This window comes from Monodon monoceros, unplaced genomic scaffold (assembly GCF_005190385.1).
Source record: "Monodon monoceros isolate NGI ecotype Baffin Bay Population unplaced genomic scaffold, NGI_Narwhal_1 Super_Scaffold_11, whole genome shotgun sequence".
In the NCBI taxonomy this organism is placed as follows: Eukaryota; Metazoa; Chordata; class Mammalia; order Artiodactyla; family Monodontidae; genus Monodon; species Monodon monoceros.
In genome coordinates this window covers 127,301,140-127,324,570 of record NW_021703767.1, presented here as the reverse complement: position 1 = coordinate 127,324,570, position 23,431 = coordinate 127,301,140, and the positions used below count along the sequence as shown (strand labels likewise).

Below are 23,431 nucleotides of genomic sequence, written 5' to 3'. Positions count from 1 at the left end.
GGTGCTTCCTTCTTCAGGTTCTGAGGGAGAAGCCGTCATGCCCCCAGCTTCTGGTGGTACTGATGCTTGGTGTTCCTTAGTTATAAGTGCAGAAATTCAGTGTCTGTGTCTGTCCTCACGCGGCCTTCCCCTCTGTGCATCTCTGTGTGTCAGATCTCTTTCTCTCTTTGCTCTTCTAAGAGCACCTGTCATCGGATTTAAGGCCCACCCTAAATCCAGGCTGATCTCAGCTCGAGGTCCTCAAAGGTCTCATTCACAGGTCTGTGGGATAGGACCTGGGCTCATCTTTCGGGGGACACACAACTCAACTCACTATGCTGGCCCTTGCTTCTCCCCGCTGGAGGTGTGGTGGGTTCCAGCCCCCTCATCCAGGAGCCCCAGCCATCACCCATTACAGCCATGCACGGTAACACGAGCCAGGTCTGGAGAGGGCTCGCCCCTGATCTCACCATCTCGCTGGCTATTGTCTGGCCTTCGTGGACCCACCGGTTTCCCCTTCACTGTGGGAGGAGTTTTGGAGATAGCCATGGGAACCTGCCATCACAGCACTGCTTGGAGCTGTCTCTTATGCTGGAGGCTCCGAGGAGTAATCCTGTTGACCCCAGCCCTCCTTTGCTTGTGAGGTCTGGCCAAACCTGGACTGAGCCTCAGCTACGTTTTCTGCCGGGTGGTGACAGGGGCCTTGGGGTGTCCGTTTCCCCCAGCTGCCCTCTAGGCTGAGGGAGGCGGACAGAGCCCTGCCATCTCCCCATCGTTCCTGGGCAGGTCTTGGCCTGTAACGAGTGAGCCTCTTGCTGTTGGCTTCCCTTCTGAAGCCCTCTTGGCCCGTCTGCTCACTTCTCTGCTTCTGCCACCTGGTTTGGCTGTGCCGCATTTTCTCCCATCTCCTTCATCATGCCTCTGATTGTGGTCCCAGCAGATCAGAGGGGACTCTTCCCTGAGCCCAGGGCCCTTCTGAGTGACCCTGTGATGACACGTTTCCATTATGTGCCAGGTCCACAGACTCCCCGCTGACAAACACCCTAATTGTACATGTTCCTCTGCAAATTCGTTAGTGGTGAATGAGGCTTATGCTCCCCATGATTCTCCTGTTCCCCTTCAGATCCTCTAGGAAGGACTCAAATTCCCTCCCAAATCTGGGAGAAACAAGTTGCCCCAAGAGGACAGCATCACAGGCCAGAATTGGGCCAGTTGTCTTCTGTAGGTACACTTTGCTAAAATTACCTGTGAATATAAACCTTATTTAAGCTTGTTTTCTTTCACAAATATTCCCATGGTCCCCGCTGGTGTCTTTCTGGTGTTCTGCAGGTCACAAAGGCTTCTGTGGAAGTCTGTAGTTATAGTAATGGCTAGAAAGATATGTTATTATTGTATGCTAAAATAATGAGTTAGTTGATCAAAAACTACAAGAAAACATTTAAATATCGCTGAACAAATTTTGTTAGCACATTTGTCCATGCCAGAACCCTTGCCTGTCTGGACAAGGGATGCGCAAACAGTAGCCTGCAGGCTATTTTCAGGCTGCAGTGGCAATGGCAGAGTTGAATAGCTGCAACAGAGACCATATAGCCCTTGAATCCTAAAATAATTACCATCTGGACCGTTATAGAAAGTTGGCCAGCTGCCAGCATAGGGGATTGTAGTACACATCCTAGCAGCCCAGCTCCTGAGGGTCAGTGGTAAACTAAGACCACCTGGGAGGGTGTGCTCCTGGGCTGGGCTGGAGGACTTCCCCTAGAGCTATGTTTCTCCCCAGCCAAGACGGCGTATCACCTGTATAGATCTGGGGGAATGCAAGCTAAGACCCATTCAACTGATGGTATTATGTCCAGTTTGTGTAATAAGATCTCAAGCTGGGGCTCAGAGAGTTTGTGTAGGGCTAATGCTTATCTCATAATGGTCTTCTGAAATGTGATAATGTTTGTGAAGACATTTATAGACTCTAAGTGCTAGAAAAGGACTATTTATAAAAAGCATACGTTGGCACTCCCCAAAATGAAATAGTTATGTATAAATCTAACAAAATATGTACAAGAACTATAGAAGGAAAAACTATAAAACTGATGAATGAAGTCAAAGAAGAACTAAATAAATGGAGAGATGTTCTATGTTCATGGATAGGAAGACTCAATATTGCCAAGATGTCTGTTCTTCCCAACTTGATCGTAGATTCAATGTAATCCCAATCAAAATCCCAGCAAGTACTTTGTGGATATTGACAAAATGATCCTAATATTTATATGGAGAGGCAAAACACCCAGAATAGCCAACACAATGTTGAAGGAGAAGAACAAAATTGGAGGATTGACATTACCCAACTTCAAGACTTACTATAAAGCTACAGTAATAGAGACAGTGTGATATTGACAAAAAGAATAGAGAAATAGATCAATGGAACATAACAGAGAACCCAGGAATAGACCCACATAAAGATAGTCTGCTGATCTTTGATAAAGGAACAAAGGTAATAAAATGGAGCACAGATAGTCTCTTCAAAACATGGTGCTGGAAAAACCAGACCTCCACATGCCAAAAAAAAAAAAAAGAGTCTAGACACAGACCTACACCCTTCATAAAAAGTATATTTTTTTAATCCAACTGTTTAGAAATAATAATAGATAATATTGATGAGTTGTTATTATGGGCTAGGAATAGTAATAGACACTCTACAAATAGCATTTCATTTGATCTTCATATTTCCTTAAGAAGCAGGTATATTGCACCCATGTTACCTGTGAGAAATCTGGGGCTCAGCGAGTTTGTGTGGGTTGCCCAGGCCACACTGCTCTTATGTACACAGCCTGGTTAGAATCCATGTCTTGCTACTTCAACTCCAGTGCTCTCCTAGCTACAGCATGGCTGATAAGGTCGGGGTCCTCTGAAGGAGGCAGGTGTGTGTTTACCTCTGCTGGTAAGTAAAGCTGGGCATCATTTTTCTAAAGGAAGGGTAGGCGGGCCCAAGGACCTTAGTGAAACATAAAGAAAACACAGCTCATTGTCTCTGACCATTCCCAAATTTAACAGAGTTTTGACTGTCGTAGAAGTTCCATGTCATTTTGCTGAGATGTGAACTTGAATCACAGCACCAGGGGACCTGCCAGGAGGGACACAGTTGCTTTGCTATTTGCCATTTATCATCATTATATTGTGTATGTCCATTAGAGTAACTCTTATGAAGTGGGGAAAAGGTGGCACCTTCCTTCCCAAGAAAGCCAGCCAGTAGTACTAATGAGAAGGTAAAGAGAATAGACATTTTACAAGAAAGATTGTACCCTTGGTTGTATTATTCAATTTGAAAATTAATAGAAGTCTTGGAACCTGTCCACATTTCACCAGTTGGGAAAGCGAAGAATGGTCGTCATCCATGCCCACGCCTGCCTCACCTGCGCTCTCCCCTCCCGTGTGCCAGAATTTGGCCTCCTTCTGCAGGCATCCAACGTGTTGCTGCCCTTAAAGTCAGGGTCTCCCCCTCCAGAGTTAGGGACCAGTGTGTTCCAGATAAGCTGCCTCCCCTGAGATGCTGTAGGCCAGAGTCGGTGGCCCCGCTAGGGTCTCGTTCCCTCACTGATTTGGTCGCTGATCCATTCCCCCGTCCTCACAGCAGACACGAAGGGGCCCGTGTTCGGTGTCTGACCCTCCAGGCACATTTCCCACCCTTAGGAAGCCTGGAGTGTCTTCCTGTTGGCAAGCTCTCATCTCTCAGAATCTAAACACAGGATGTGGGGCCTTCTGTATACCCATCCAGAGGCCCCAGTGTGTCAGGGATGGAGGTGCTGATACCCCCAGTGACTGCATGAGGCGGGGACCACATCAAGCCCCTGGGACTCTGCAGCTCTGTGACCTCCGACCCTTCCCGTCGGCTCTCTCAGGCCCAGGGCCCAGGGCTCCAGCCTCTATGCTCAGGGCTCCCAGGCCCCCACAGCATCCCATGTGGGCAGCACGCAGGGCAGGGGTTTCTTCTCTGTGCCTGTCACTCTGCACTACGTGGAGGGCTTTTGTGAGTTCTCAAGTGAATCCACTGACCCATTGTCTGGGCCCAGTTCTCCCTAGACCCCCACCAGCTCCGCGAGGACAAGGGCGGGGCTGGGAAGGGCCAGATGTATTCCCAGCCAGAGCTGAACACACTATTCATCCCAGAGATACCCTGTTAAGCAGCAACAACAGCACAAAGAGGGAGGAGGGGGGAGAGGGCAGGGGGGAGGGGGAGCTGGCGATGGATTCAGAGTTCTGAGGAGCCTCCTTTCTCCCAGGGAGACCCTGGCATGCTTGGTGGGATTCTTAAGGGGATCTACAGGGAGATGAGGAGAGAGGTAGAATGTGCCCACTGGGGCAGTGACAGCCCCCTTCTCTCTCCTGTGATGCTGGGAAACCGTCAGAGGTGGTAGGGCTGGAAGGACAGCTAATGGAGCCAGGAGTGTGGGACTGGAAGAGAGGAAACTGAAGGTCCTGCCCCTCATACTCTGAAGGGCTGCCGTGAAGAAAGGGGAGCAGTTGTTTCTGTGGGGACCCTTTCGGGGCACAGCAAGGGCCAAAGAAGGAAATCCCAGGAGCCAAGCCTCTGACAGTTTGGACTATCTGACAAGAAAATGGCCCATCTGGACAGGTAGTGAGTGCCTCGTCTTGGGTGGTATGCAAGCAGACATTGAATGGCCGATTGGTGAGGGTGCTGGATCAGAGGCTGAAGCTTGGGGAGGAGGAGTGCACCAAGTCTCTGCAGCTTTTTACCCCTTGAGAGGTTCTGAATTGAGAGCAGTGCCCGGATTTGGACCCAGTCCCTGACTGCGTTTGGATAGGCAGGAAGTGGAGTGGGCAGATGAGGTCTGGACTGGTCATCAGTCCAAGCTGGAGGGCAGGGAACAGAGCTCCAGATCCCGGGCCACTGAACTTAATCTTTTCTTAGTTCAAAAGGAGGAGAAATGCAGGCCTGATTTTTCTAGAAGTCTGTTCTCTTGGCCAGAAAACCACCATGGAGAGTCTTAAGGTTCCAGCCCCTCAACGAAATTTTTGCCCCACCCCAGCGAGAAGAATGCAAGGCCAAGTCCACGAGCGACCCTTCCCATGAGCTTCTAGCCCCTAACAGGAGGAGGAGATTTCCAGGGGCCCCGACTGCCTGTTGTCAGAGACCGGGAACTGTGCTTCTGCTACCTCTCACACAAGAGCCTCTGGTAGAGAATCTGTTCTCATCACACCCGACCCTCCACCCCACCACATCCCTCCAGCTCTCTGAGGCCCGGCCACAGTCCCTCTCATCCTCTCGGGAAGCCTGCCTGGCCGCCCAGCCCTTGCTCTCCTCCTGCACCCGAGGATGTAGTCCCCCTCACTGGCACTCCAGCTCTGTAGGGCCTGAGTTCTGGGCTGCTCCTCTGGTGGTTCCCTGGCCGCAGTGGCTTGTAGGCTGTGTGAGTGATGTCAGTCTCCTCCGTGGATCCTCTCTGCCTCGCCTGTGGCCACAGATAAATAGGGAACCCACTGATGTGGCCAGCCCTGCTATGTGAATCAGGCCCCAGATTCAAAGGCTTCAGGCTGCAAGGGGGAGGCCCCATCACTTCTCCTCCAGGAGCCTCCCTGATGGTTGAAGCCACCCATGCCTCACCTTGTACCCTCAGGGCAGCCTCAGTCATTCTCTGCCTTTCGTCCTTCCCCCTGTTCTGTGGGGTGGATCTTTAACTGCTTGTGATGGCCTGTCTGTCCTGGCTCTGATCCTGCCCTCCTGCACCCCATGACCGCTGTCATCTGCATGGTGGTAGAGGGAGTGAACAGGCCCCCAGTAGCAGAGCCCATGAGAGGAAACTGCCAGGGGAATGGCTCCCTCCTGTCTGCGAGGTCACAGTTCTGGCCTCCTGTAGCTGAGCGGTTGTGGTGGCCAATGGCGTGATGCCCAAGGCCCCTCCAGTGCAGCTCTTGTAACTCCACGGATGCCTCCTGCCCCCAGGAATGGACCTTTTGCCATTGTGCCTCTCCTTGTCAGGGCCAGCCTGTCATTCCTGCTCCTGAGAATGCTCCAGCATCACCAAGACACCTGGAGAGCACTCCGGGAAGACTTTTACTTGTGTTTCCCAATCAGTAGCACTGACTGGCTCCTGGCATCCTGCGTCTCCTAAGACCCCATTAGTGTCCTCCCCAAGCCTTGCAAACACCTGCAATGCATGCCTTTGTGCAGAAATGTCTCCAGAGATATTGAGGCCCCAAGCAAAGCTCCCTTGTTAGCCTTCGAGGGGTCCTGCTGGGTTTCCACAGCTGGGGTCTGGCAGGCCTGGTGGCCACAGAGTCCTGCTTCCCTCCCGCCCTGGCCGGGAGTACCTCACCTGCCCTCTGCCACAGAAAGGGAGGGCAGGGGGCCGTCTGGTGCCTAAAAGCCCCCAGGGCCAGAACTGTCACACTCCCAGAGCTGTGAGGCTCTGGGGGCTGGATAAATGCCACATCACAACCCAGAAGCCACCCATCCACACCAAGCCATAGGACAGCACCCTCAGCTACAGAGGAGACATTTTATGCAATTGTTGCCACTTAACAAGCAGCTAAAGTGAGACGTGGAGAAGGGAGGCTGTCTCCACGTAAGCTTGTCAGAGGGAACAGACCAGGAGACGGCGGACCTGGGGAGTAGGCCTGGCCCTGCCATCAGCATGTGATGTGAGCCTGGACCCTCTCCACCCGGTCTCCTTGGGTGGAGAACGATGGGGTGGCTGGCTGATCACTCTGGGCCTTTCTGGATGGCGCCTGGCTCTCTGGGGGGGCGGGGGGCGGGGCTGGGCATGAAGGCTGGATGCCAGGAGAACGGTGCCATGAGACAGCAGCAGCCTCTGCAGGGCCATGCCGAGGATTGCACACCCCTGGAAGGAGATTGCCATGCATCTGGTGGGAGCGGAGCGGCCCCAAGGGGTCATTTCAGCTCTGGTGGCCCCTTGGGACTCAGCAGCCCCAGTCTGGTCTAGGATGTGTCCACGAGAAGGCCAGGGCCTGCCTGCTAGCCGCCGCTCCTTCCTGCTCTGACTGGTTGCCCCGCCCCTTTGCACATCCCCAAGCCCCTACCACAGCCCTCCCCCGGGGGCCCCCTGGCTCTGTGGCTGCCGCTGGTGCCTGCAGGGGCCCTAGGCGCAGAGACATCTGAGAGTCACTGTGCCACAGATCAATCCAGGATGAGGGCGCAGGAGGGCCTGGCGGCGGGGCGCGGGGGGGTGGGGGTGGCAGACGGCAGCGTGCTTCTTATGATTAACGAGCCCGGGTGGCCATCCATCGACGGCCTTCATTAGGGCTGCAGAGAGTCATTTTGCATGGGCGTGCGGCCTCTCCTCCCCGCTGCTCTCCAGGGTGATTGATGCCCCTTGGGTGCTGGCATCCCCTGGAAAGTGAGAGGCTCTCTCTCTTCGCGCCCATGAGGATCAGAGCACCGCGCTTACTGTGCATGATTCTTACCTGTGTGCCACTGGCGCCAACTCACGGGTCTGTCAGAGTGGGCGGGGCAAAAGGATTTAATCTCCCTTAGAATTCATGGCGCTGGGAGACTGGAAAATGCCGGACTCCTCAATCTTAATGGGTCTTTGACTCTCCCCACAAAAATGCAAATAGGTGGAGCACGGAGCAGTGGGGTCCCGGCCAGGCCTGCGTCATCAGCGTGCCGGGACGATGATTTGAAGGATGTCCCTGGACCAGAGCACTCCTATGCGGTTCTCTTTTCTCTCCTTGCTGCTAGATGGTGTTGGGGAAGAAGCTGGGTCAGGAGGAGGTGAGGGCTTTGGGCAAAAGCTCTGCTGCAGGGCTGGTTGAGGGCCCCCCTGATGCCTGATGGCCTGGGCGTGGCCGGTGCTGCCGGAGGTCATGCCTGGGCTGGAGGGCAGCCTCGGAGGCCCGCCTTGCCTGTGCCCACCAACACGATCTGGCCGGTTTGGCTTCTGCCTTCAGGTGTTCGATGCTGGAGAGGACCGGAGATCCCCAGCCAGGAGTGGTGAGACTCACTTTTCTTCTTGGCTCTCTGGCTGTGTGGTACTTTCAGACGTAAGAGGGGTGCTCTTGGATTTGAAAGGGTGTCTGGTCATCTTGAAGGATCAGGGAATACAGGTATCAGAATGGGAAAGGGAGCTGAGAAAGAAGGAACAGAAAGCAGATGAAGGAATCAGGCAGAAGAAAGATGGGCTGTTTGGCATTTGGGGCCCAAAATGAAGGCTTTCAATCTCTCCTTTACCTGGCTCCTGTGTTTAGTCTCACTTGCTCAGGGCTTCTGCTTTGTTGGAGAACAGCTATCAGTCCTTGCACCCCAGACCCCCTCCTCCATCGGGGAGCCCTGTGGAGGCGGGAAGCCGTGCAGGATGAGTGCAGGGGCTTGAGGGGGTGGGCGAAGAGTAGTTGAGCTGCTTGCTGGTCTCTTCCCAAAGTTCTCTGGATGCAAGGAGAGACTCTTGCCTTCAGTTCTTGGTGACCTCCCAAGGTGGCACCTATGACAGTAGGTGGGCAAGAAAACCACTGCCTAGCACCATCATTCTCAAACCAGTGATTCTTCAACCATAGTTTTGAAGAAGGAAGCCACAAAGCACCTGACTGAGGGGACCCACGCTCTCTGGAGCCAGGGCTGCTGGAGCCCACTGCCTCACGAACAAGACAGGCCGTGGGGCGTGTGTGGTGTATAAATCCACTACTCTCTCCCACCTGCCCTCCACAGGCCATGATGGGTCCCTATCCCAGTCCAGGGCCCTTACACGGACATTCATCTTAGGTTAATCCAGAATGTTTCTGCGTCCAGCCCAAGAGAGAGGCTGTGACCCCCCAACCCTGGCTGCTGGAGGCTGCAGACAACCAGCTGACCCCTGGCTGCAGAGCCCATGCCCCACCTTGGGATGGGGAGCCGTGTGCAGAAGAGGGCAGTGTCGGGGGCACTGGGTCTGGAGTGTGGCCCGTTCACCCAGAGCAGAACCGTGGCTGGAGCCCGCACACGCCAGCCTCGCAAGTTCTGCACGAACACCAGGGCGCTGGGGCCCTGGTCTTCAGAGGCAGCCTGCGGGAGAGGCATTGGGTGCCAGCTCCCCCATGCCAGGGGTCCGTGGGGTGAAGCAGGCTGCAACAAGTGTCCCTTGGTGGCTGGGTGGGGGCCTGAGGAGAAATTAGAGTGTGGCTGGAGGGCCGAGGCTTTTCAATCAACCAAGGCTGCCACGGTGGGCCGGGGTGAGGGGGGACCAAAATCCACCCTTCAGCGTGGGCCTCAGGGTCCGAGATCCAGTAGCTGGACCATCTCATAGGGCACAGCTAGGGACCTTAGGCCTGTGAGAGAGTCTACTGCCCACACCAGGACCAGACACGGGGCATGACAGTGCCTACTTCTAGCGGACCAACTTCTGCTTGTCAAGCACTTGTGCAGTAAGTGTCTGGTGACACTTACTTCCCTGGCTCCGCCGACTGCCTTGTGACGTGCGCATTACTACCCTCATTTAATGAGGGTGGCTGAGCATGAGGTTTAGGGGTCTAGGTGACTTGCTCAAGGTCGTACAGCTGGAGAGCGTGGGGCTGGGACTCACACCCAGGTCGGTCTGATCCGAGCTCAGTGCGGTCAGGACAGGCCAGGCTAGTGGGTGGCTGCCTCCCGTGTGCGACTCAGGGAGGGCACAGGAGACGAGGTGCTGCCAACCGGGGGCTACGGACTGAGGCCCTGCGTATCCCCAGGGACCTGGAGAAACAGATGTGACGCAGTCCAAAGAGGTGATGGGTGGAGATGAACGAGGGGACTGTTTGCAAAGGTTTGCACAGAGTTAAAGAAAGGCGACAAGGATGGCAAAACACTTAGGGACTCGCAGCAGTGGGGAGCTTGTACCAGCCTAGGCCTGAAGGATGAGTGGAGGGGCCCTGTGAACAAGATCAGGCAGTAGGAGAGGACCAACCCCCTCTGCAGCTCAGCAGGGGGCAGCTGGGGATACTGTCCCACCTCCCCGAAGCCTTTCCCTCCCACCCCCCCCAGGCTCCATGGCAGGGGGCCCAGTCCATGTGTCTATGAAGGCCTGCCTCCAGGTAAGCAGTGGGGGGGGGGGTGAGCAGACCTGGAGCAGCTAATGAAGCCCTCCCATCGCCTGCTAGAATGGGGTCTTCGAAGGAGGCACCTGGCTTTCTTTGTGTCTGAGTCTCCTAAGCTCCCAGCGCAAGGCCGAGTATTTGCTGGAGGAAACCCGACAGCCGTATTTCCTGGCATCCTACCCTCCTGTTATGGGTTCACTTGTGTCCCCTCAGAAAAAATGATATACTGAGGCCCTAACCCCCAGTGGCTTACCATATGACCTTACATGGAAATAGGGTCATTGTGGATATAATTAGTTAAGATGAGGTCATACATACTGAAGCAGGGTGGGCCCCTAACCCAATAGGACTGATGTCTTATAAGATGGCCCTGTGAAGGCAGAGACACACGGGGGACACCCTGTGACCCCGAAGGCACAGATTGGAATGATGCAGCTGCAAGGCAAGGAACGCCCAAGATCGCCATTAAGACCCCAGAAACTAGAAGAGGCAAGGAAGGATTCTCCCCTACAGGTTTCAGAGGGAGCATGGCCCTGCCGACACCCTGATTTTGGACTCAGCCTCCAGAGCTGTGAGACAAAACATTTCTGTTTCCGAAGCCACCCAAATTGTGTACTTTTGCTATAGCAGCGCTAGGAAACTAATACATCTCCTAAAGCAATTTTTATATTTTATTAGTGAAAAGCATTGCAGGGGACAGGTGTATGCACTGCTAAGTCACCAAAAGACCAAGCCAGACCTGGGGATTCAGGAGGCAGAGGGGTCCACCCAGGCTCCAGAGGTTCATTTTGGTTTCTTGCCATGTTTCTTAGAGATCACCCTAGGGACAGGGGGCCAGAAGTGACCCGCTGAGGCCAGAGAGGACAGGGACCCTCCCAAGGCAGGTACCAAGTCTGAGCTGGGCTGGGCAGAGAAAGAAGCCCTTCTGAGGCTTGTCCCCAGCCCCTTCCAGCTCCCTAGCTGAACAGACCATGTCACGTCTCCATGCTGTGGTCTGCTCCCCGGGAGCCTCGCTTGCCCGAGCCCTGGGAGGGAGAGAAAGCAGGGCTGTGTGTCTGGGCCTTGCAGGCTTGTTCATGGGCTCTGCCATGTGGGAACCAGAGCCCCTGCCGGCTCCTGGAAGCATATTTCTATGCTATGATCCATCTAAGCTGTGGCTTCTTTCTATTTATGATAATGAACTGCACCTTGGAAAATAAAAGCAACAGAAGGAAAAGGGTGTGGTGGGGAGGACTGGGCTAATGTGTGTTCTTTAAAAGAGCAAATTTCACAGTTTGTATTTATAATTTAAGTGCCTGTTCCTACTCATTCAATCAGTCAGTCATTCAGCAGATGGGCTGGACTGGCTCATTCATTTACTCAGGCTTGTTTCTCTTCCTTGCTGGCCACTATTACACGTGAGTCAATGGAGACTTATGTAATAACAGCTTCTCTTGACCTAGCATTTTACACTTGGCAGAGACAGTAAATAAATGTTATTCCAATGAGTGTTCTTAAGAAGATACAGAGCATCTTTCTGGGTCTGGTCTCCCTGGCTCATGGATGCAGGAGAGATGCCCCTCTCTGTGAAAATCAGACTTTGATGCTCAGAGGTGACTTGATTTGCTTGTCAGTTCTGGAGCTGGGACTTGAACCCAGGTCTCCAGAGCTGATGGAGCATTTCTGCTGCATGAGACATCTGATCAAACTCTGTGGGATATAAGTCACAGCTCTACCTTCTCACGGTACTTACAAAGTACTTGGGGAGGAAAGATGCAAACCATATTTCAGGTAGAGAAGAGGAAGAAGCCATTCCAGGCAGGAGGACCTGACTGAGCGCAAGTGCACGGATGAGAGGTGATGGGTCTCCTTTGGGAAATTGAAGATCAATTTGGAAAAGACGGGCTTGGAACAGAAGGTTCATGGAGGCCAGAAGTTTGTGGCATATCTTGGAATAGTGGAGAGATTTTGAAAATCATAAAGTAGGGGAGTGAGGTGGGATGAAAGAGGTATTTTTAGAAGGTGGGTTAAATTTCTATTTCTGAACATGTGTCTTCTAAAACAGCACAGTAGTAGTAAGGATGTAAGTAATAGTAAAACTGACATCCCTGACCCATCAGCCCTTGTACTTTGCTTTCTGGTCTTTGTACTCATGGTGCCATTTTACTCTATTGAAGCACTGTTTCCAGAGTTGCATCTGTGGTGCAGACACAGCTCTGTGTTTAATTGCCGGCATCCTGATGCTGTGACATTATCCTCATAACACTCCAGGAGCATGAATAGGAGCACGCCATCCTTCACTTCCTTCCCCTATGCTGCTTCTAGTGTTCTCATATTCTAAATAATGCTGTAATGAACATCTTCACGAAATAGAACCTTTTGTTTTCTTTTCCTTTGGAATTATTTCTTTCGGACTAATTCTTGGGGGTGACATCACTGGGTGATCAGAGGACCTGAGATTCTCTAGGCCCTTGCTTGGTGTGGCCATATTGCCTTTGAACCATTTACATTGACAGCAAGAGCTGAACTGGGCAGCTGTGTGGAGAGTGGTGCAGCTGGGGGCTTCTGCTGAGACACCAGCTAGGAGGTGGTTGCTGTGGTCCCACTGTGCAGGGCTGATGCCTTAGACTCGGATACGTTGCCGAGACTGGAAAGGAATACACAGTGAAGAAGATGCAAGAGTCACTGTGGCATGGTGAGTGATTTGATGATGGACTGAGGGAGAACAAGGAATCAAAGCTAAATGCCTCTGAGGTTTCACATATGGGCTCCAGGGAAGGGCAGTGGGAAAGCGTGGAGGGGGGCAAGTGTGAAGAAGCTTTGGATGGGTGGACGTGTGGGATGGGATGTGAAAGGCTTGCTTGGAATACTTTATCACTTCAGTCTTTCATAGCTGTGCAGGGCCCGGGGCCCAATTGTGCCAGAACATAAGCCCCTGAGGCTAGCTGGTGCCCTTCACAGTTCACACTCAACCAGAATCATCCCCAGACCCAGAGCCAGCAAGGCTTTCCCTCCTCTGGTCCAGGGAGGTGATTTGAGGCCTATTCAGAAGGATGGAGCTGAGATTACAGGGAGGCTGGCCTGAACTGGCAGTAGGAGGTCTGGGCAGGTGTGACGTTGGGGCTTAGCAGCTATTGGTTCTGGAACCTTGTGTCAGGGGCTGAAGATTGCGGGGGCAGCAGACCACCTGAGGAGTCTGTGCCCAGTGAGCGGGGTGTGTGAAGACAGGACACAGCCCCAGGGAAGGTCTGGGGAAAGAGCCCCACGAGGCCTCTGCAGCAAGGCTGGGCTAGAGTCCTTGGCAGGCTGTGGTGATGGATGGAGCAGGGCCAGGAGTGGGGGCCACTGAGAAGCCTGGGGTGGTGGCTGGAGGATGTGAGCTCCAAGAAGTGCTCAGGTTCTCTGTGATGAGTCCAGGTCTGGAGGGCAGCATGGGGATCCCATGGAAAGGCTGAGGAGTACCACACCGTGGTCAGGGCTGCTCAAACATCGTGGGTACCGGCACGCTCTGGATTTGGGGTGGGGGAGACTACTTACTACATGTCCTATTCCTGCAAGTATGAGCTCAATCCTAGGACGGGAGTGTGCATGTGTGCGTGAGCATGTGTGTGTGTGTACATGTGTGTAAAGGGGGCAGTCCCTGTTCCCCGTCAGCCGGGGGCTGGGGAAGGAAGGAGGAAGTGTCAGTTGTGTGCCAGGCTCCATACACCTGTCATTTTATTCAGTCTTCACAACTGTCCCTGGGATCACTCTTCCTGCCATTCACCAAGGCTGTAATTGCAGGTTTGGCTGTGTGCTTACTGGATTAATTTCTGTTTTCCCACTTGCCTGCAAGCTCCCTGAGGGCTGGGGTGTCTGTCTTTCTCTGCTTTGTCTCTGGTGCCCACACAGTGCCCACCTGGCCTGTGGGAGTGACTTGGACAACCTTTGTTGAATGGGTACCAGCACCCCTTTATGCCACTGCGTTTCAGCCCTCTTCCAATGATCCCGACTGCACTGTGAAGGCTGAGGGAGAGGGTGGGCTGCAGGGGGCTGACACCCAGCTTCTGGCATTTACCTGATAGGACATGGACTCATGAAGCAACTCTGTGCTGTGGCTCCTGGGTTTCAGGAGCTCTGTGGGTCACGGAGGGCTGAACAGGGCAGTGACAGAACAGCTGCGCTGGTCCTTCCCTGCTTGGAAGGTCCATGGATTTGCCTTATCAGATACACATGAGGCACTGCTCAGAGAAGGCCTGGAAGCCCCCATTCCATCTGTGTATGTTGTTGTGTATTATGACCACCATGGAAGGACGTTGTAAATATTTTCAGCTGAATGTCTGATTAATGTCTCTCCAAAAACAGTGACAGAACGGTAAGGAGAGGATTCATTTAGCTCTCTTTCACCGTGATGGACATCTAATTCACCCCAAATGTCAATACATCCCAACGTGCCAATCCACACAGAAACAGGAGCTGTCTGAGAGTCGGGCGGCATCTGCCTCTTCCCCCTAGCAGGGGGCTCAGACCTGCCCCCTCCACCTGGACCCTCAGGCGGCGGCCCTGTGTGGTTGGTTTCCATATTGAAACCCCTGTAGGGAAATCGTTCCCTGGGAAAATGGGGTCTCTCTGCCAGGCTGCTCGTGTGCCCAAGCCTTTCCGGCGTCTTGCCAGTCTGGCCGGCTCTTGCCAGAGACCCCCTTCTGTCTCCCCACGGGGCCTCCCCTCCCCTCTGGCTCCGTCTTCCTCACCCCCGCCCCTTAGGCTTGGGACGGCTCCCACTTCGTTCCAATTGACCTGTCTCTGCTCCCTCCTGGTTGCTCTGGCAGTCACTCTGCCATCTCTGCCCAGGCGCCAGGTGGACCTCTCCATTCTTGCCTCCCACCATGGCCCACCCTTATCCAGGAGACCACAGCATTGCTTTTGCCCATACACAGCGTGAGTCTCCCTTTTGGGATGGGTCCACTGACTCCCCACATGGAGAAGAATTGTGTCCATTCTCTTGAGTTTCTCAGTCTTCTTCTCATGGCTTCAGCCAGAATAGGATGTCTAGTGGAAATTTGTTTCTTATCTCTCCCTGAACTGGGCCATGAGTCCCTCCAGGGGATCCACTGCTCTGATTCACTGCTGTATCCTCCACGTGTTACTCCTTGGTCTTTACAAGGAAGGAGATAGATGAGATATCCGTAGATATCCATGATCGTTGATTCTTCCAGATATACGTATTTTACAGGTAACGATCGTTAGATTCTTTTCATAGCTAAGAAACAGAAGCTTGGAGTGATTAAGTTATAACAATAACAGCATTTGTTTTGCGGTGCTTTGTGTCATGCAGTCCATCCATGGTCCTGAGCACTAACTGGCCCCGTTCTGCAGGTGAGGATGGAGGTAGGGGGAGAGAGAGAGGGAGGGGGACCCGGACCCTGTCTGTCTGCCCATACCAGCGCCCTCTCTGCCTTCTGTGTGCCCTCCCCAGCTTTCGTCCCGTGGGCAGTGAGCACGCGCTCCCAGAGAGCAGAGGCTGGCGGTGGGTGGGAGTCCCAGAGTCATGTCCCCTGAAGGCATCGGATCTGACAGCAGCACGTGCGCTTCCAGCTGGTTTGGTCCCCATGCCACTGTTTGAGAGTAGAAGTGATGGTAAATATTTAATTGTGCTTCCATCATAACTTTCTGCCAGAACTCTCAATATGCTTTATAAATGCAAATGAGTACTCTCTTCTTCTCCAGGGAGATGTAAACCTCCTCAGACCACTTTAATTCAGCCCCCACCAGAGTGTAATGCCGTAATCAGGAGCGCTCTGTGCCAGAAAAGAAACTGCCCTTAATCATATCAAGTGGATGGTTTACGGTTTTGTGGTCTTTTGTCTCCACGCGGGCAGGATGCAGAGAAATGGATTCCTCTTGCTGCAACTTCTGTCCAAGAGGGTGGATGGAAAACATTATTTAGAAACAGATTCAATTACAGCCCTTGAGCAGGTAACTATGAATATCATGAACTCTTAGATTGTATTCCTGGGGTTAACTGAACAAACCAGTCCTTGGAAGATTGAGGAGTGAAGGAGGATTCTTACTTTTGATTCTGGACTCTAGTTTCCTCCCCGCCCATGTCCTCTGCCTGTTTACTGCACTCCAACGTGATCCTGAGTTTGGGGAGTGCCATGATATACATTATTATCGCATTATGCCTTATCCTGGGGGCTTTTGTGGCTTCTTGGCTTTATGAGCAAGGACTTCCATTCCAGGGCCACAGCAGAGCCACTGGATGCCCAGGTCTGCCTGGTGAGCAGCAAGCTGAGATTTGGGGCTGTTGGCATCAGGATGGGAGGCTGTGTGACCCAGCGGGAGGCACTGCACCTTTCTGTGCCCTAGTCCCCAACCCTGCCAAATGGGTTCAGTGACTCCTGCTTCAGGCCCACCTGGCGAAGGCATTTTAATCATGGAGATGAATTTCTACAGGGCATCATGGTGTGCCTTCTGAGAAGTGTATTATGTAAATTTGGTGTGTCATTATGATCATTATTAGTGCTGTGAAGTGGAGAGAGGGAGGGCTGCTCCATGCAGAGATCTGCCTCCCCAGCTGCTGAAAGAATCTGAGGAGAGAACAAACTGGAGAAGTCTGCTACAGTGCTTCCCTTCCTTCAGATATGCACGGGGCATGGCTCTCAATCCAGTTCCAAACTCAAATGGGCAAGAAAATCCAGCTCACTTTATTTGCTTTACTCCCCTCCGTTTGCAGTGTGAGACTCCCTTCCACTGGGGTGGCAGAAAAGCTGTCTAGGTTGCAGGCGGGCTGTATAGCGTCAGGTTGTGCGGGAGGTGCCTCACTGACCTGTTAGCGCCCATCCACCCCGGCATGCATTGGGACACCCTGGACTCCATCTGACCCTTGTGTATAGTCTATGCAGGTCACCACTGGGTGGTTCTGGGTTCCCTTCATTAGACCCGTTCTGACTCAAAGGCTTCCTCTGCTCCATCTGTGCCATGTCAGCCTGGTGGGGTCACTCCAGGCTGGGATGCTGGGTGTCCAAGGCCCTGTCACCTGGACAGACATCCTCTATCCCTTTTCTGGGATTGAGCACTTGGAGACGAGAGTGTAGGGGACCCTTTTGCTCAGCACAGCTCCTCGTTTATCACTCTATTTTCACCCCTTCCAACCTGCCCATAGGGTGGGTTTCTTCCCAAACCTTTGGCTTATGCCAGGAGTCCTTCTATTTTCCAAGGGGCCCAACCAAGACTCTGCCTTCTGCCTTCGTACCTCCCATCTCCTGCCTGAAGCACTGAGCAGTGAATGGATGTTCACAGCGGGAAGGATGTTCAGGAGAAAAGGAAACAGAAGAGGGAGAAACCAAAACAACACGTCATATCTATTTCCTGTGCCTGTGTTTGTTGAGCACCTGTGCAGCTAGGGCGTGCTGTGCCTGGTCCTTTGATACATGCCCTGGGAAATTCAAGTGCATAGGACACCTCCACTAGCCTAAACAGCCCCATTGTGTGATTTTAAAAGGTGTCCCTCTGGAACACTGGATACCCATGTGAAAAGAAAAAAAAAAAATGTATATTTGACTCAGAGCTCCCACCTTATGCAAAAATGAACTCAAAATAGATCATAGACCTAAGTAGGAGAAAAGTCTTTGTGGTCTTGGGTTAGGCAAAGATTTCTTAGATATGACACCAAACCATAAAAGAAAAAATGGAAAAATTAGACTTCTCCAAAATTTAAAACTTCTGCTTTTTGAAAGATGCTGTTAAAGGGACGAAAAGATAAGCCATAGAGTGGGAGAAAATATTTGTAGAGCGTACGTCTGATAAAGGACTTGTATCCAGAAGATATAAAGAAGTTACCAGGCATTCCCTGGTGGTCCAGTGGTTAAGAATCTGCCTTCCAATGCAAGTGACGCGGGTTCGATCCCTGGCCGGGGAACTAAGATCCCACATGCTGTGGGGCAACTAAGACCGTGCACCACAACAAAGAGCCCGCCTGCTGCAGTGAAAGATCCTGCATGCTGCAACGAAGATCCCGTGTGCCACAACTAAGACCCGACGTAGCCAAATAAATTAAAAAAAAAAAAAAAGTTACCAAACTCAACAATAAGGAAACAAGCAACCCAATTTAAAAATGGAAAGATTAAACAGATGCTTCACTAAGAAAGATATACAGATGACAAAAAATCATGTGAAAAGCTGCTTAACATCATTCTTTATTAAGGAAATGAAAATTAAAACCACAATGAGATACCACTGCACATCTGTTAAAATTAAAAATGACTGACACTGCCAAGTGTTGGTGAGGATGTGGAGGAACTGGAACTCTCATGTAATAGCCCCAAACTGGAAATAACAGGTGAACAGTAGACAAAATGCAGTCTCTCCATACAATGGAATATTACTTGGTGATAAAAAAGAATGAACTATTGTTACACACAAACATGATGAATCTTAAAAACAACTGTGTTGAGTGAAAGAAGCCAGGTTAAGAAAACAGAATATACTGTATGATTCCATTGATGCAAAATTCTAGAAAATGCCAGTTAACCTATAGTGACAGAAAGCGGATCAGTCATTGCCTGGGCACAGTGACAGGGTGGGGCAGGGGTAGGAGGGAAGGAGGGAAGGAGGGATTACAGAGGGACAGGAAACTTCTGGGAATGACAGATACGTTTATTATCTTGCTTGTGGTGATGGTTATAAATATATGTCAAAACTTACAAATTGTATGCTTTAGTTATGTGCAGTTTATTGCATGTGATTTCTACCTCAATAAAGCTGTTAAAAAAACAAAACAAACCAAACAAAGGGGCTTTTGGATTTGCTGATCAGAGCTCTTATCAGCCTTTGGGGAGGAGTTTCGCTTGAGAGGTGGGGCTGACAGAAGTCAATAATAGATTGAAAAGGAAAGAAAGGAAAAGAAAAAGCTGCCCCGTTTTCAGGACACTTTACTACTAACTGCCAGAAAACAGGTCTAATAAACACCAGCTCTGTGATCACTACATGGTGCCCGGTGATCTCAGCGTGTGTACTGTAGCCACCCTGGTGGCCCCTGGGAGCTCACAGCCAAGTCAGGCTGTCTGTCTTTCCCTTACTGGCCAGAGGGATTGGTGACCAGGAAGCAGGCCCTTGGGGTCTGAGATGTGCATTTATGTTTGGGGTAAGGGCTTTGCCAAAGCTGTGTGAGCCCGCAGCAGAGTCTTGGGAAAGAGGCTGGCCATGTATCTGGGCCCAGGGGCAAAGGGACCTGCAGGAGGGCTTAGTGTTGGGGCCAGAGGGGTTGAAGGGAAATCGGCCAAGAGTGCCAACACGGAGGCCTGAGGGGAGGCGGAGAAGAAGGGTGGGGAGAAAGGAGGGCAGGCAGATGAGGTTGGAGGGTGGGGAAGGAGCACGGAGGAAGAGGGGAGAAGGAGGTGGCCGGGGAAGGCTTGAGGAAGGGATTGGGCTTGGCTACTGGGTCAACACGGCCTGGGAAGACCCTGGAGGTAGAGTGCTGTGGGAAGAAGCTGCGTCTCAGGGTTAAAGTGATGAGTAGACAGGTGACTTCACCCCACCCAGGTGGCTGGGGGTCATTCAGGTAGAGACTTAGCATCAGGACACCTGAGGTCTGCGCCCAGCTCTGCCACGAGCTGCGTCCTCCTAGCAGACCTCTTCCTTCTCCGAGCCGTGGGCTTGGCAAAGGAGCCCAGGGCTCCTATCACTGATATTTACAGTCATAAGTAACTTCAAGAACATAAGGGCCACTGTCCAGTCACCCTTCTGATTCACCATTTTTTTCTTTTTTTGATCTGCAGAAACTTTAATGGACACCAGGACGGCTACTGCAGAGCTGGGCTGGACCGCCAATCCCGCATCAGGGGTGAGTTTCAGACCATCCATCCTTCAATCCTGATGAGTAGTCGTGGGAGCAGAGCCTGACTTGCCCGTTTGGGACGTGGAGTATAGGCGTGAATGGCTGTGTCCACGGTCCATCCACAGAGAGGCAGGAGCAGGGCCTTCAGACCTGAGCTGCTCCCTGATGTGGAGTTACAGACCATCAGGTGACCAGGGCCTGTGTGGGACTGGGGCCAGTGGCTGCCAATAGCTGGGCTCTCAAGCCAGTGGTGATGGGGCAGACATCCGTGCCACCCATGGGGCTGCAGAAAGGCAAGGGCATGAGGGGGAGCTGGAGTTCAGAAGGGCCGAGGTTCTCTTTCACCTGACATTCCCTTAGAGAGATGTTCTGTATTCATTTGTTCAGTGCTCATGCAGCTGGCCAGACCCTGTAGCTACAAAGATGAAACAGCCTTGAGGAGCTCATGGCCTCCTGTGGGATCCACCATGTTCATGAATGAGCTGAAATGCATGTCTCCTTTGTGGCAGTGGAGAGGTCGACAGGCAGGTGTGGGCACAGAGCTGGGAGTGAGGCACTTCAGTGGGAGACATGAAGCCTTTGTAGAGAAGGTGCACGCGAGCTGGGTTTTGGAGAGGGAGTAGGAGTTTGACAGATAGTGAATGGGGAACTGGAAAGATATTCCAAGTAGGAGGAATAGCTGGTTAAAAGGGATGGGGTCACGAAAAGATATAAGAGCAAGTCTGTGTGTCTGGACCAGGGCAGGGTGTGGGAAGTGCTGAGGTTGGGCTGGGGTGTGGATTGGCTGGGGCACAGGGTGGGGAACTGGGACTGCCGTGCTGAGCTAGCAGTTTGCATTTATCCTATAGGTAATGGACGGGTCTTGTCATGCTTGCTGACAGGATTGTAGGGAACAGTTGAGAGAAAGGCCTTTAAGAGGTTCTTTGAGCTGCCTCAGATGGGTCGGAAGCGTCAAATCAAAACGGGATACTTAGGACAGTTGGAGCAAAGCTAAGCAGGAGGCATTGGCAGCATTTGGCAATGGATGGACTGCGGAGAAGAGGCAGAGAGAAGAGTAGGGAGGAGATTCTCATCCCTGGCTTCAGTGATGGGCTCTCTGTGGGGCTTAATCATGAAGGGAGAAGGCAGGAGGAGTGCGTGATCACTTCATCCCAGCAAGGGGGTGAAGCTGGCAGGGGTGGGGTGGGCTAGGCCCCCTTAGCTGCCCCACACCTCCTCTCTCCTCCCTGCCTTTGGTCACCTCCAGCCCAGGGCCTCTCTGCACCCTGGGGTGCACGTCACAGCCAGTCCTAACACACCCACTTCTGCCTTAGGGACACTGGGATTCGGGGCCCGAGGCAGGCTGTGGCTTCACCCGCATCCTCTCCCCTGGTTTCTCACTTTCACTGCCCTAGGTGCAGGCATCAAGCCTTGGGGCAGGAGGGCAAAGTCTGGCGTGAGCTGTGTTTCCCAAAGCAGGGGTGGGAGCAGGGACACATCTTGCCCACTCTGACGAAGTCCAAATCCTGCTGGGAACACTGTGGGCCACTGGGGAACACTTCCCGCTCCCAGTAGGGACTTTATGCAAAGCCGACGAGGTGGCAGCTCTTCAGGTGGCCTGGACATTAAGAACTTGCCACTCTTTTACAAGTGATGTTGTTGCTTCATTTTTCCCTTGATTTTTGTACACACCACCTGTCTTCTTTAAACTTCTCATCTCCTTTCTCAAGGAAGATCGTCCTTTAGGGAAACATTCAAAGTCAAGAGATGCCCTGTAGAGACAGCAGCTGGCTGGGCTGCTCTCTGCTTATCCTACCCTGGTTACCAGCCATGCTCGGCGGCCTTGCCCTCATTGCTCTCCTCCCAGGGACACACATCCAGATAGTTCTCCTGGCACCCTGAGCAGCTTCTGAGCCTGTCTGGTTTAGGGCGAGCAGCCGGAAGGTCAGGCAGGCCCTTGGCCCGGGCGAGAGGGCGGATCAAGGGCTACACTTTCACCCAAGCTCTTGCCCTGCCTCCCTGTGTTCTCGTCCCTGGAGAGTTGCCTCTGATTCCGTGAACACACCAGTGACTCCCAAGTTTGTCCCTAGCCCAGCTCACATATCCACCTGCCCTGTCTTTCATTGGCTGCTCAGCGTGGCCCGAGCAGAATTCACCCTCCTTTCCTTCCCCCACTGGCACACACAGATGCCGTCTTAGCCAGAAACCAGAGCCATTCTTGACTTTCCTCTTTCATCTTCAGGCCTCAGCTCACTCAGCCCATCCTCGGGATACCTTCCCTGCATCTCCAGCCATGTTAGGTCCTCCATCACAGGTCGTCTCAGGGCCGGGGAGCTTTACTTCACAGCCCTTTTCACAGCTGCAAATTTTACATCTCTTTGTGTTAGTATTGGACCCATCTCCGCCCTTCCCCCACTTTGGCCATAGTGTGGTCTCCATGGTGGCCTGGACTCTATTCGTTCACCATTGGACACTGGCGCCTAGTTCACTACGTATATTTCAATGTATTATTTGTTGACAGTTCTTGACTTGGGCGAGTGGGGGGCTGATGGTGTCGTTCTTGGAGATGAGGACAAAGGAGGAGGGGCATGCTTGGTGGAAGGAGGCTGAGCTCATGAATCTGAGGTGCCCCTGGGCACCCCTGGGGAGGGGCCCATTAGCATGTGACTCCAGGGCAGGGGAATGAGAAGGCAGCCTCACGTGTGGGAGGCGAGCCCAGGGGGTGGCTGCAGTCTCCCAGGGAGAGTGTCTGGAGGGAGAAGAGGTGAGAACTTGGGATGGGTGACCTGACTGAAGTGTGAAATAGAGAAAGAGGAGCCTGAAAAGGGCATGAGAAGTAGTGGCCTGGGAGGCAGGAGAAAACCAAGAGGTGGTCTTCTCACGGGAGGAGGCATCAAGGAGGAAGTGGGGCAAAAGTGCTGCTGGGTGTTGAAAGTTTCCACTGGGCTTGGTTACAGGGACCCTATTGGTGACCTGTGCTGATGGCTTCAGAGGGGGCCAGGGTCAGAAGCCAGAAATCAGGGTGTTGAAGGGTCAGAGGGAGGTGAGGATATGGAAGCAGCAGCTCATGAGGAGAGAGAATACAGAGCGTGGGGGGCGGAGGGAACGGGGGGCTGTGGGTGTGGGTGCCTTTCAGGGCATGGGACTCCTTTGCTGTTGAAATGGCGGTGCAGTGACCAGGTGCCTTCAGAGAGATGGGCATGCTCAGGATTGGAGACAGAAGCCATCAAAAAGAAAAGTCGTTCAACTTCCTATCTTCTCTCTGAGGTTGGAGGGGAGGTTTGGAGAGTGGAGGTGGGGAGTCTTTTTCTTTTCTTTTTTTTCTTTTATCATTTTTATTATCAACAAGCATTGGCCAGAAATTTTAAACAATGTGTGATAAAATACTTTCCCCTGCCCACATGCCACTACCACTACAGAGTGGATTGAGAGCCAGGGAGTCGGAGAAGGGAGAATGCTTATATCCAGAGTAGGACAGCCAGGCTTGAATCCCAGCTCTGATGTTTACTAGCTGTGCGACGTTGGGTGAGTTACTCCACTTCACTGAACCTTCGTTTTCCCACTTGTGAACTGAGTACCATACAATTTCAGGCATTGTTGATAGCTTTACGCAAGTTACGAGGTAGGGAGTCTTGAGTAGCAAGTTTTAGGATGGAGGAAAAG

At 52.5% G+C, this 23,431-nt stretch overlaps 1 protein-coding gene across 1 annotated transcript in view; it reads left to right on the top strand.

Annotated features, from left to right (window-relative positions):
• The window catches only part of EPHB1 (EPH receptor B1), a 428,767-nt gene that overhangs the window by 117,393 nt on the left and 287,943 nt on the right, over positions 1-23,431 (top strand). The window contains exon 2 of the mRNA XM_029215290.1: positions 19,731-19,795. Within this exon, the coding sequence (XP_029071123.1) occupies positions 19,731-19,795 (65 nt within the window). The remainder of the gene's footprint in view (positions 1-19,730; positions 19,796-23,431) is intronic.